At 42.5% G+C, this 12500-nt stretch overlaps 2 protein-coding genes across 4 annotated transcripts in view; both read right to left on the bottom strand.

The window, feature by feature from the left end:
• med15 (mediator complex subunit 15) overlaps nucleotides 1–9565 on the bottom strand; it is an 18422-nt gene extending 8857 nt beyond the window's left edge. Inside the window, exons 1-8 of one of the 3 annotated variants that reach the window (XM_072442834.1) lie at nucleotides 9428–9565; nucleotides 7219–7306; nucleotides 6929–6980; nucleotides 6642–6668; nucleotides 4764–4874; nucleotides 4362–4432; nucleotides 4170–4250; nucleotides 1207–1662 (exon numbers count right to left, since the gene is read on the bottom strand). In XM_072442834.1, coding sequence (XP_072298935.1) covers nucleotides 1207–1662; nucleotides 4170–4250; nucleotides 4362–4432; nucleotides 4764–4874; nucleotides 6642–6668; nucleotides 6929–6980; nucleotides 7219–7306; nucleotides 9428–9495 — 954 coding nt within the window. In that variant the 5' untranslated portion in view covers nucleotides 9496–9565. The remainder of the gene's footprint in view (nucleotides 1–1206; nucleotides 1663–4169; nucleotides 4251–4361; nucleotides 4433–4763; nucleotides 4875–6641; nucleotides 6669–6928; nucleotides 6981–7218; nucleotides 7307–9427) is intronic. The other 2 variants (XM_072442835.1, XM_072442836.1) reach the window with 2 other exon arrangements.
• A 2897-nt stretch (nucleotides 9566–12462) lies between these two features.
• LOC140358166 (nucleoside diphosphate kinase B-like) overlaps nucleotides 12463–12500 on the bottom strand; it is a 3463-nt gene continuing 3425 nt past the window's right edge. The window contains exon 5 of the mRNA XM_072442853.1: nucleotides 12463–12500. This exon is cut by the window's right edge and continues 233 nt beyond it. The gene's annotated coding sequence lies outside the window, so the exon portion shown is untranslated.

Here is a 12500-nt window from a genome sequence, read left to right as displayed (position 1 = left end):
AACCTCTCTTGAACCTCTCTTGAACCTCTCTTGAACCTCTCTTGAACCTCTCTTTTACCTCTCTTTTACCTCTCGCGCCCAATGAAGACACTTTCTTTTGTCAACTACTATAATTTTATCTTTTGAAGCAACCTACGTCGTTTTTGTAGATCAGTGCATATATTTTTGATCTAAGTAAGCCATTATCCAAAAGGATAACGGGACGAGTTGCTAGTGTAAGCTAAGAGCAACATCTGTTGGAGGAAAAGACTCAAGCCGTTTTTCCCAAACTGCCGCGCGCGTGCAGCCAGATGCCCGGATGGGCGTACAGACTCCCTCCTGCTGGTACACCGTTGTAGACGACCAGGCCCGGGTCAGCCGTTCCTTTCCACGGACCCACCCCGGAGACAGGACCACGTCGGACCGAACCACGCCAAAATCAGTAAGCCGATCTCAGCTTTGTGGAATTAATTTGCAGAAGTGGCAAAGTTTGGGTACTTAAATTCTGGCTTAGTCTTTCCCCCCTTCACCAAGTCCCAGAGAATCTTCTTTTATTGTGTTGTTGCCAGTATAGCAAAGCGTCCCCTTTTTGTTTATTCATAGTCAAAACTCCAGTTTAACCAGATTCCTTGCATTTTAAAGTAGATGTTATGACTTGTTGATTTTACCTGTTAAGAAACTCTGTATATTCAACCCTGCTGATTTAATTAACTGATGAATAAACCACACACAATAACTCTGATCCCTGGTTTTATGAAAATAGGAGAAGGTCAATGAACCAAGAACTCTCTCTTCAGACTTAACGCGCCACAATTTTGGAACGTGTATTTAGCCTTTTGAGTCCAACTCTGGTGCACGACTTTATGATAATATTCGCTAAATAACTCTCCCTAATCACTAAATTGAACATCTACAATTTGAGACCCTACAACATGTTGGTGGAGGTCTAAATCTACAGGTACAAGATTGTATTCTTTGCAGTGAACATTCATTAATCCAAATATTTGTAGCCTTTGTCATTTGATAATATATACCGGTAATAAATGTATAACACATTGTGATGTCAACTCAGTTGAGCAATAGCCCTAGTGGGATGTGCCCACTCCTCATCATAACAAATGTCCTTCTTTACCCACATGTTTCATAGTATTTAGTAAAGATTAGAGTTAAGTAGTAAAAGAAAACAGGATCTGTCAACAGTAAACAACAGAACTAAAAGACACTCACTTGAAAGGCAATCTTGAGCTGCTGTTGCTGCTGTTGCTGCGGTGTTAGGCCCATGACGTGTTGCTGATTAGGGTTCATGCTCTGGCCCATTCCCTGGGGGCCCAGGCTCTGCTGTTGTCCGTGGGGTGCTCCTACAGTGCTCTGCTGCTGGGAGAGGGGCAGACCCTGTTGCTGGGAGAGGGGCAGACCCTGCTGCTGAGAGAGGGGCAGACCCTGCTGCTGAGAGAGGGGCAGACCCTGCTGCTGGGAGAGGGGCAGACCCTGCTGCTGAGAGAGGGGCAGACCCTGCTGCTGAGAGAGGGGCAGACCCTGCTGCTGGGAGAGAGGCAGACCCTGCTGCTGCTGCTGCTGCTGCTGCTGCTGCTGGACCATGTGGAGAGACTGAGCCTGAAGCTGCATAACCATCTGCTGCTGCTGCTGCTGCTGCTGCTGCTGCACGCGAGCCTGGTGCATCTGCTGGAGACCAGGGGAGAGAAAACTTGTGATATTTACATATTTACTACAGAAGCCCAAAACATACAAAATACATCCTTTTTTTAGTCTCGCCTGAATATTGTCAATTTGTAAAGGTCCTAAACGCAACATTTCATTGTGTGCTTATGCTGTTGTGTAAAGTTTTAGATCTCTAGGAACAGGCATTTTGGTGCTGTTGACCTTTTTGTATCAAAAAGTATATTCGGAACAAGTGTTCCAAATATGTGCCAACTGTGCCAAACTGTTTTATTACAATTTTATTTTCTCTATGATCATAAAACATACATTTTGATGTTTTGTAGGTCACTAATACCCATTATAACTACTAAAAACAATGTATGTAAAAATGTGTAAATATGAGTTTACCCATGAATTCCCCATATAGAGGTGAAAAAAATAAAATATATATATTTTTTTATTGGTATAATACATATATCTAACAAAATGCGCATCCAAAAGGCTAACAAAATCAGAAAACATGATGCGTAAAATCTAATAAAAAATCTGGCTCTTGACTGCCTTTGCGGATGTGAATAGAGACGATTCTGTGTGAAGAAGCCCTAAAACCCACCCACCGTTCGAAAGCTTGGCTCATTGGCTAGAATAATATGTCAATCAAAATGTTCTACGTCATCTTTACGAGACGCTATGTGGATGTTTACATCCAGATGAATGGTCTCGTTCTGTAGCTAACAGTGAGAGGAAAAGATCGATGCCACCAAACATCTTATAACTCAAGAGAAATGCGCCGGACGAGCATTAGTTCTGAATATTTTCACAGAAGAAACCTTTTACTTGACAATATCTCGCAATCGGATCACTTCAAGAAAAATACAAGTGGATATTGTTTTTCTGTGGATTATTACGGACAGAACGAGTCCACTTACTGAAGGATTCGAACACCGATGAGGCCGTCATAATTCGCAAAACAGGTAGGAAATTTTGATGACTTTGACATACTATTGATAATTGCTTCTTGGGGAATATTATTCAATCAATGATATATTTGTTTTGTTGAGAAAATAATCTTTAAAATTATACAAAAATAGAAGTGATGATGTAATAGAACTTCTAAAGTATAATAATAATAATAATAATAATAATAACTTTTATTTATATAGCGCTTTTCAGTGACCCAAAGACGCTGAACATAATAAAAAAGGGGGGGGGTATTTACAGACAGGGGGGGACAACACGTACAATACACATTAATATACAGATAAAATGAACAAGACAGAAGAAGTAGAGAGAAAAAGATGGGGATGTAACAGGGGGTAGAAGAGTAGGCAATGGGGTAGAGGAGGCTAGGGGAGGGGGAGGTCATAGGCTTGGGTGAAGAGGTATGTTTTTAGGCGGGATTTGAATGTTGTGAGTGAGGGAGAGTGGCGGACAGGTTGGGGGAGGGAGTTCCAGAGTCGGGGTGCTGTTCGGGAGAATGCTCTGTCGCCAAAAGTTTTGAGTCGGGATGTTGGTGCAGTCAGGGTGAGAGAGGAGGAGGATCGGAGAGCTCGGGAGGGGATGAGGAGGTCAGACAGGTAGGGGGGGGGGAAGGTGGTGAAGAGCTTTGAAGGTGAGGAGGAGTATTTTAAAGTTTATGCGCTGCTTGATGGGGAGCCAGTGGAGAGAGCGGAGAACGGGAGTGATGTGATCACGGGACCTGGTGTGGGTGAGGAGGCGGGCAGCGGAGTTTTGGACCATTTGGAGTCTATGGAGGGAATGGGAGGAGATGCCAGTGAGGAGGGAGTTGCAGTAGTCGAGGCGGGAGGAGATGAAGGCATGGATGAGGGATTCAGCAGCGGGGAGGGTGAGGCAGTGTCGGATTTTGGCGATGCGGCGGAGGTGGAAGTATGAGGTCTTGACGATGTGGCTGACATGGGGAGTGAAGGAGAGGGTGGGGTCCATGATGACGCCGAGATTGCGTACCAGGGTAGAGGGGGTGATGGTCGAGGTGTCGATGCCGAGTGAAAAGGGACCAGTTTTATTGAGAGTGGATTTGGTGCCAATGAGGAGGAGCTCTGTTTTGTCACTGTTCAGTTTGAGGAAGTTGAGAGTGAGCCATGATTTTATTGTAGAGATGCAGGTTTCAATGTGGCTGAGGGGAGGGTTTTGGGTGGATTTGGTGGTGAGGTATATCTGGGTGTCGTCAGCGTAGCAGTGAAAGTCCAGGTTGAGTTGGCAGAGGATGTGACCAAGGGGGAAGATGTAGCAGATGAAGAGGAGGGGGCCGAGGACTGAGCCCTGGGGGACCCCCTGCGTTACTGGGGAGAGGGTGGATGAGTGACCGGAGAGGGAAATGAACTCTTGCCTGTTGGTGAGGTAGGATGTGAGCCAGTCAAGTGCAGAGCCCTCAACACCCAGTTGGCGCAGCCTTTGTAGGAGGATGGAATGGTTTATAGTGTCAAAGGCTGCGCTGAGGTCTAGTAGTAAAGTATGGTTTTCGTCCACATTTATGTTGTTTTCTAAAAGCTGGTTGGGGGCCCGGTTCTCACCTGGTTTGGGGCCTGGTTCTGCTGGTTCTGCTGATGCTGCAGTTGGTGCTGTTGTTGCAGTTGTTGGGCTCTGAGCTGCTGCTAAACATACAATGGCAGCGTTGTTAGCCTCCGTTAGCACATTTTAAATAATGAGGTGTAAACACATGTGAAGTGGATTTATAATTAAATATGGTTGTCATGGTTATTGACCTGGAACTGCTGCTGGAGGTTTGCGTTCTGCTGAAACTGTTGGAACTGCGGCTGCGGCATCTGCTGTACCACTGGACACACCCAGAAACACAGCATGAGTGGACATTAGAAAAACAGAGGAGCTCCACCTAATGATGTCACAAAGTGGAACCGAGCATCCCGAGCTCTGCAGAGGGACGGTTACTGAAACATGTGGAAAAAGTGTGGACATTTCCTCACATCAGAATTAAAGCTCCACTGTGGGACATTTGCTCTCATTATAATGTTTAAAGCTCCACTGTGGGACATTTCCTCACATCAGAATTAAAGCTCCACTGTGGGACATTTGCTCTCATTATAATGTTTAAAGCTCCACTGTGGGACATTTCCTCACATCAGAACAGGGTTAGAAGAGAAACTCACTGTTGGGAGCGTGGACCTGGCCCATCTGCAGAGGGCCCATCCCAGAGGCCCCTGGTCCACCTCGAGGACCCAGAGACGTCCCAGCCAGGTTATTCAGCGCGTTCATGGGATCTGCAAACAAAACATGTATGTATCGTCACATGAATTGGTTTGGAGCCGATTGATTAAAAAGAGGCAGAAAGTTTGTTTGTATAAAACCTGAGACATTATGGTGTTTCTGCACTTTTACAAATGTCCTGCTGCACAAGGTGAACCCCCCCTCTCCTTTCGAGTGGTCCTGGATACACAGTCCCAGTTCAGACCGGTCTAGGTCCAGGGGATGCTGGGACAGTTCTCCATTTGCTAAATTCCTGTTCATCGTTTAATAACTTCGTAATAAAAACAACGTGGGTTAAAGGAATAATGGAGATTTTTTTCCCCGATTTGAGAACTCAAGCGGAAGTGCGCATGCGCACACTCTGTCCCGCCTCGCTGCTACACGTGCGTTTGTTTATTAACGCGACGAATCGCATCATATTTCTCGTCTCCGTAGATTTCCGTCTCTTCTGAGCTCGAGCCGTCTTCATTTTGTCCTTTACACTGAGGGAACTATATTATAATAGAGCCATGCGCTTAGACAATCACCGGCATATCAACCACGCATGCACAGCCAGGCAAACGTGCTGCTCTCCTGGGGACGCGCCAATGAGGCTGCAGGTGAGCAGTAGGTGCGTCCTATGATTGACATGTGAATGAACTACTCGGCTGTCCATGCCACAAGCAAATGAGACAAAGATTTGGCACCAAAAAATCCTCCATCATTCCTTTAAGTATTACAATACTTAATATTTAATCTCAGTGTATGTTGTATCGTTTTGTGACAAGTGTTAACTTGCCATTTAAGGTGTGTTTTGAGTGGTGTTTCCACAGCACAAAAGTGAACCGTGCCAAGTTTGAGTCTGAAGGGGGCGTGAGAGGAAGCAGCTCCCAGAGGGGGCCCTCTGGACCCACAGAGCGGTTTAACGCAAAATTATTGGACAAGAGAGAACGTAGGCTCAGTTGAGAACGGCAAAAGCAGATAAAAAACACAAAAGAATCAATTCTCACCACATGCTTAGCAAAGCTAGCAAAGCACGTTAGCAACAGCCGTTTCGTTTATCGACGCACAGCACTCGCTTTGTCAAGAGCCAAAATATGATATTTCCAGGTCATAATGTGTCTAACATGATCCAAAGTCAAAGCATGACATAAAGAGAGGTTCAAACGTAGCGGCTTTGCAGAGAAGTCAAAGAAATTAGGCAAAACTATTCCTGTTCACGCTAGCTTTAGCCACACCCCTCACATGCACAAACTTCTATAAATTACTAAATGTCTTTTTGTGAATCACTCAAATCGGCCTTAACTGGATCAGGGCCATTGGAAACAAGGCTTAAAGTTGCAAGTATCAAACGATTGTTTCTATCGAACAGTGAGACACATTTTAACCAAATAAAAAGGTGTAAATCTGGTGACTGAAGGCTTCTAAAAAGAGAATATTTATTAATAAAGAGTATTATGGATAAAAATCAGAAATTGTTTATTCTTTTTTGACATTTTGATTGAATAATGCCACCTTCTTTGTTATAACAGGACTTTTAGTCCAGAGAACAATAACCAAAATACAAATATGTTGTTTATTTTTATTGTCGACTTGTTGAGACGGTCCGACATGTGCACTTTTAATCAGTCTTTTATCAACTTGAAAAGTACTTTCAGGCCGAGGAAGAAAACGATAACATTGGTCAGTCACAGCTCGAGATGTGAGAGAGAGAGCGCCCCCCAGAGGAAGGTTTAATTATGTGAAGCCCTGCGAGGGGACTATTGCACTGAAAGAGAAGTCCGTGCAGCGTCAGGACTCACCTGGACCTCCACCCATGTTCTTCTTGTCTGTGAACAGAGAGTCGCAGCGTTAAACACATTTAAACTGACTTTACGGGGCGGACTTTACGGGGCGGACTTTACGGGGCGGACTTTACGGAGCGGACTTTACGGAGCGGACTTTACGGAGCGGACTTTACGGAGCGGACTTTACGGAGCGGACTTTACGGAGCGGACTTTACGGAGCGGACTTTACGGAGCGGACTTTACGGAACGGACTACATAAAGTCTGCATGGAACTACAAGAAAGAGAGAGAGAGAAGACTCACGGAAGTCTCTGAAGTGAATGATGAGGCGAGCCACGAGGGAAAGGTACTCCTCCTGTGGACAAACACACATGTTGAGCTAGATCTGCTAAAGTCCAGATTTAATCCCAGTTTAGTTCCTGGTTTAAGTCCTGGTTTAAGTCCTGGTTTAAGTCCTGGTTTAAGTCCTGGTTTAAGTCCTGGTTTAAGTCCTGGTTTAAGTCCTGGTTTAAGTCTCTTGGTTTAAGTCCTGGTTTAAGTCTTGGTTTAAGTCCTGGTTTAAGTCCTGGTTTAAGTCTTGGTTTAGTCCATACCCTGGACTTGGCCTTGATGTACACGTGGTTCTCCATGTCGGTGCTGGACTTGGAGTGGGCAGTGCCGGCTTTCCTCATGGCGTCTTCACTGGAACACACAGAGGTTAGCATTAGCATTAGCGGGGCTCAATGATGTGTATCAAGTTTAATTCCTCATTTTGTCCAGAACTGATCTTCTAAACTGACAAAAAGAAGTTTTGAAAATTTTCTTTTTTAGTAATTGATTTATTTCCCTTGAAAGGTCTGATTTATAAGCCTTGATAAAAATTCCGGTCAGACGAATATAATAGTCATTACTTTGTTTAATTTCTTTGTTATTATAACTCCTTATCTGTAAATACCTATAAAAGTCCTGTTCCTCAGAGTCAAAGCTTTTCATGTGATTATCTTTTACAATCTGTTGAAACACTTTTAAACCTTTTGAAATCCAGACCTTGAATCTCAGGTCAGTTCTAAAACTTTGATCATAAGACAACCAGTTTAAGGTTTTAACATCTTTGTTTAGATGTTCCTCCAAGTCGTAAGCACAGATTTTACCCAGGAATATTCCGCTTCCTCCAAAAGACTCAACCATTTGTCATCTGCCAGTGAGGCCTGCTCAGGTCTCAGTATTTTTCCATTGAGCTTCATATTCTGGATCAAACCAAAACAGACAAGATAAACCTCAGCGTCTCTTTTCTTTTGAGAATTTGGAACCACTTTCGAGGTTTCTTGCCTTACCATATAAATGTTTTATTCCACTCATCAAACAGCCGGGGATGGAAATCTGGAGAGTTTGGAGCAGATAGACAAACCTGGGCAAAACATTCATTTTTGGAGTTTCAATCCTTTGTATGGGATCAGAGTCCATTTCAAGATTTTTTTTTATCGTGGAGGAAAGAAGGGTGTCGTTTTTTTCCAAGATTGTTGAAATTTCTTTGTGGAGGCACACTAAATATTCTTTTTGGTATGGTTTTCTAAAGGACAGAGGGGGTCGTCAGTGAGAATTTCAATAAGCGAGGTGAGGGCCGACGCTAGCTAGCCCAGTTCTCTGTGGCGTTTGACTAGTTAACTTTTCAAGCAGCGACAAGGTTTGTAAGTGTGAAAAAGGTCGTTTCAGTTCAAGTTAAAACCCTTGGACAGACATGGAGTTCTGTGATAAACCTCTTCTATCACCACGGCAGAAACAAAATGTAATGCCAGGGGAATTACAGAAACGACAAAAAATACAAGAATAGTGCTGCACTTTGGTAAACCAATTATGTGTCATTTAAACAATAAACATTTACTCAAAAAACAGTCACCCAAAGCTGTAAACGCTCACCTCCAGAACATGCATGTCAGACAAAACATGGTATTGTACGTTAACTTCTCCCTACTGCCCCCTGCTGTTTGTGAAGCTGCTCTGCCGTCGAGCCTCTGCAGTTATAATGTTCTGTGATGCTAATGTTGCTAACGACAAGAAACCATTCACTCTCAGACAATGCTAACCAGATTAATAAACTAAATTCAAATCTTTATTGGTGCACTTTCCTGGTTTGTACTTGTTTTGAGTGGTTAATGTTCATAAAGTGTACGGTCAGTGTTGTGTTGCACCGAATCACCAGGACAAGTTCCTATGTCTGTAAATTCTGTTTATCGACAAATGGCAATACAGTAAACCCTTTTCTGATTCTGTCCATGGCAGGAGTCCTGAGGCCAAAGTACATACTTCTGAAATCCAGTGGGGTCAAATATTGTCCACGACCCCTCACTGATCTCGGTCCAGTATTTCTGAACAGGACAGTCCCAAAACACATGATAGAGGTTTGTCTCAGTTTGGGGACATTAATATCAGCTGTCTCGCGTTATTTAAGATCTTTGTTATTGAGCATCTAATGAGACTTGGAACTTTCACCAAAAACTTCAAACTGATAAAAACACGTTTGAGGGCCACACTTGGCCCCTGGGCCACAGTTTGGACGGGGTATTCTAAACCTTGTCCTTGTTTGATGTTCTTTGGTCCATAACAAAACTACAATGGGGAAATGTTCTTCTCTCAGCTCTGTGATTGTTCGTGAAACATTTGGGACTTTTCCCTAATAAGATGTATAATTGTTATTTGCCAAAATCTCTCTTTCTTCTGCTAAACTAGATAAATAAAAGTAAAAGCACAGAGTTTAGCGTTAGCACCGTTAGCTTCGTTAGCTTAGCCCTGAGCTAATGGCTTAATAAAAAGAACATTTCTTACATCTGCGCCACCACTTTCTGTCTGAACTGCGGACTCCTCCAGTCACTGTCCGGGCCCGGGACCTCCATCCCGGACTCTGGCTCTGCTCCACGGAAAACACGGCAAATCACGACAAAAAGCCGTATTGGGACAGGCGTTCTAACACAGCGTCGAAGCCCCGACACGCATGCGCTCCGAAACACTGCTTTGCCACGTGATTCATTGTGCCAATCACGTGACAGTGAACCGCTGTTGTTGCACGGGTGTACCACTAGGGGGCTTTTAAAGGGCTTTGAACAAACTTTAGGTTACTTTCATAACCCCAGTTCTCTGAGTAGTCTCACTATGCTCCACAAAGTTTATAAAGGCGTTTGGATCTATGTTGATTGTTTGTGAAAGGTGAGATAAGTAATACTTTTATGATAGTATGTCACATCCTCTAGAGTTTCTGCCACTTTCTCACACTTTTAATCCCACGTTGCCACAGCGATTAGCGCTCTGTCCTTGCAGATAGAAGCTTCTGAGTTCAAATAGCACTAGTTTTTGTGTCTAGAGCAGAGGTGTCAAACTCATTTTGGGCCACGGACCGAATTTTGACGCTCAGGCTGGGTCGCGGGCCGAACATAACGTAAAACATAAAACAATAAAAATATATAAGAAATAAATACCTTTATTTAGCCTACGCTGTTTTTCAAGCAATTACTGGATCAATTAAAATAAATTACAAACTCGTTTGTTCTCATAAACTGAAATGTATTAAGAAAAACAAGTAATTTCACCAACACTGTGCTTCAGTTTATGAGCATCACAACTTCAGATCTACAGAGATAAACATTTAGTCTATTGTTAAATATTGTTAAATAGGTATTTGGAACTGAAGAATATTGTATTTGACTTTATAACAAAATAAACTTCTCAAGATTTAAAAACCTTTTAAATGTACTAACTAACATTTCCACGTCTGTGTAGTTCTCTGTAGTTCTCTGTAGTTCTTTGTAGTTCTCTGTAGTTCTCTGTAGTCATCTGTAGTTCTCTGTAGTTCTCTGTAGTTCTCTGTAGTTCTCTGTAGTTCTCTGTTGTCCTCTGTAGTTCTCTGTAGTTCTCTGTAGTTCTCTGTAGTTCTCTGTAGTTCTCTGTAGTTCTCTGTTGTCCTCTGTAGTTCTCTGTAGTCATCTCTAGTTCTCTGTTGTCATCTGTAGTTCTCTGTTGTCATGTAGTTCTCTGTAGTTCTCTGTAGTCATCTGTAGTTCTCTGTAGTCCTCTGTAGTTCTCTGTTGTCCTCTGTAGTTCTCTGTTGTCCTCTGTAGTTCTCTGTAGTCATCTCTAGTTCTCTGTTGTCATCTGTAGTTCTCTGTTGTCATGTAGTTCTCTGTAGTCATCTGTAGTTCTCTGTAGTTCTCTGTAGTTCTCTGTAGTTCTCTGTAGTTCTCTGTTGTCCTCTGTGTTCTCTGTTGTCCTCTGTAGTTCTCTGTAGTTCTCTGTAGTCCTCAGTAGTTCTCTGTAGTTCTCTGTAGTTCTCTGTAGTTCTCTGTAGTCTTCTGTAGTTCTCTGTAGTCATCTTTTCACCTGAACTGACTCACCACTAAATACAAACACACGTGGAGCGTTTAAGGAGGTTAAGTTACACCTCTGGCCTTGAAAATATAGAATAAGTGCATGAGCCACAGTGTTCCATCAAACCAAAGTCCTTTGTCAAATTGTGGGCCAAATATTAGGTACAAAATAAAACAATAAAAAACATAAGAAATAAATAGCTTTTTTACAGCCGTAATAGTTGTGGAGACTTTTGCACAAATGTGTCCATATTCATGTAGCAGCAGGAACAGGAACATGGACTTTTGATGTGATTTCTGATGTGAAATGTTCATATCACAGACAAGTTTCTGCTCAAACTCAATATGAGCTCGCTATTTTCATAGTTTAAGTTGATCTTAGTGACAAATGATTCATGTAGTGACTCAAATGAGGTCATTGTGTTTGTGTCACAGTCACATTAGTGTGGACACAGTCATGTTCATACTTTATTACACTCTGACCTGTGTTTTTACCTGTGGCTCCTGATCTGTCCAGGTTTGTAGAGGATGTTTTCCTCACAGCATCATCACAGAAGTTAGTTTTCTTGTTGTTAGCTCCACTTTTAGCACAACTCTAACATCCACAAGTACAGCGTAAGTGGTGTAAAGTGCGCAAACGCGTGTCTTACTTCTCTCTGCACTTCTCCCTCCGCAGTACACACGGCAGTGAAGAGCCGCGCGGGAGGGGCGGCCACCAGCGGCATTGTGGGAAGTGTAGTTTTAGGGCTAACAACGGTTACGGAAGTAACTACGGTTCTATGAACGAAAAAAAAAATCGAAATGTTAACTTTGCCCATCACTAGATGTATTATACTTCCATGGGTGAGTTCTTTTGTTTTCCTGCTCTGGAGTCCAACTCATGTTTGATGTTTAGAGAGTCAAAAAAGTTGTTGCATTAACTTTGACAAGACGTGACACCACACCAGAGTCTCATTCCTGTCATTGTCTACAGATTTCTCTCCACAAAAATCTGCTCGAAAACTAAAAACTATAATTTATATGTACAACAGGTATAAATACACCAAATAAAGTCAAAATTAGAAAATCATAAAAACCTGTCATTTTTTATCCTAAGTGAAAAAGGATCAAATCACTGCCTTGTAAATGAGCTTTTAAATATAATAACGCACTGGTTGATCCTGTTTGGACATCGAAGCAAGTCGAGCGCATTCAGCTCAACACCAATCCGATCTGCTTATTCCAAACACGCCCATTGTTATTTTATATCTATATCTTTTATTTTATCTATTTACCTTTCGAGAAAAACATTTTGTTTTCTCACAATAATCATTTTGTGTGTTTTTGATGGCTGTGTTTGTTTGTTACATATTATGCACCTAAAACCTACAACTTTAAAAAATCAAGGATCTGTTTACGGAGGAGTAAGAGTCGAGTCTGAAATTAGGTTCAATAAGAGTGAAATATTTGTATTTGTCTGTTTCCTTTTTTATTATTTCATCATTAAGTCGCTCGGAGTCAAAGTCAGAGAAAACATGAGTCTTTATCTGTGCTGCATGTTT

This window comes from Eucyclogobius newberryi, unplaced genomic scaffold, assembly GCF_026437365.1.
Source record: "Eucyclogobius newberryi isolate DKJ021-1_F unplaced genomic scaffold, fEucNew1.0.hap1 SCAF_13, whole genome shotgun sequence".
Classification (NCBI taxonomy): Eukaryota; Metazoa; Chordata; class Actinopteri; order Gobiiformes; family Gobiidae; genus Eucyclogobius; species Eucyclogobius newberryi.
Note: the sequence above shows the minus strand (reverse complement) of the source record. Positions and strands in the feature narration are given on the sequence as shown.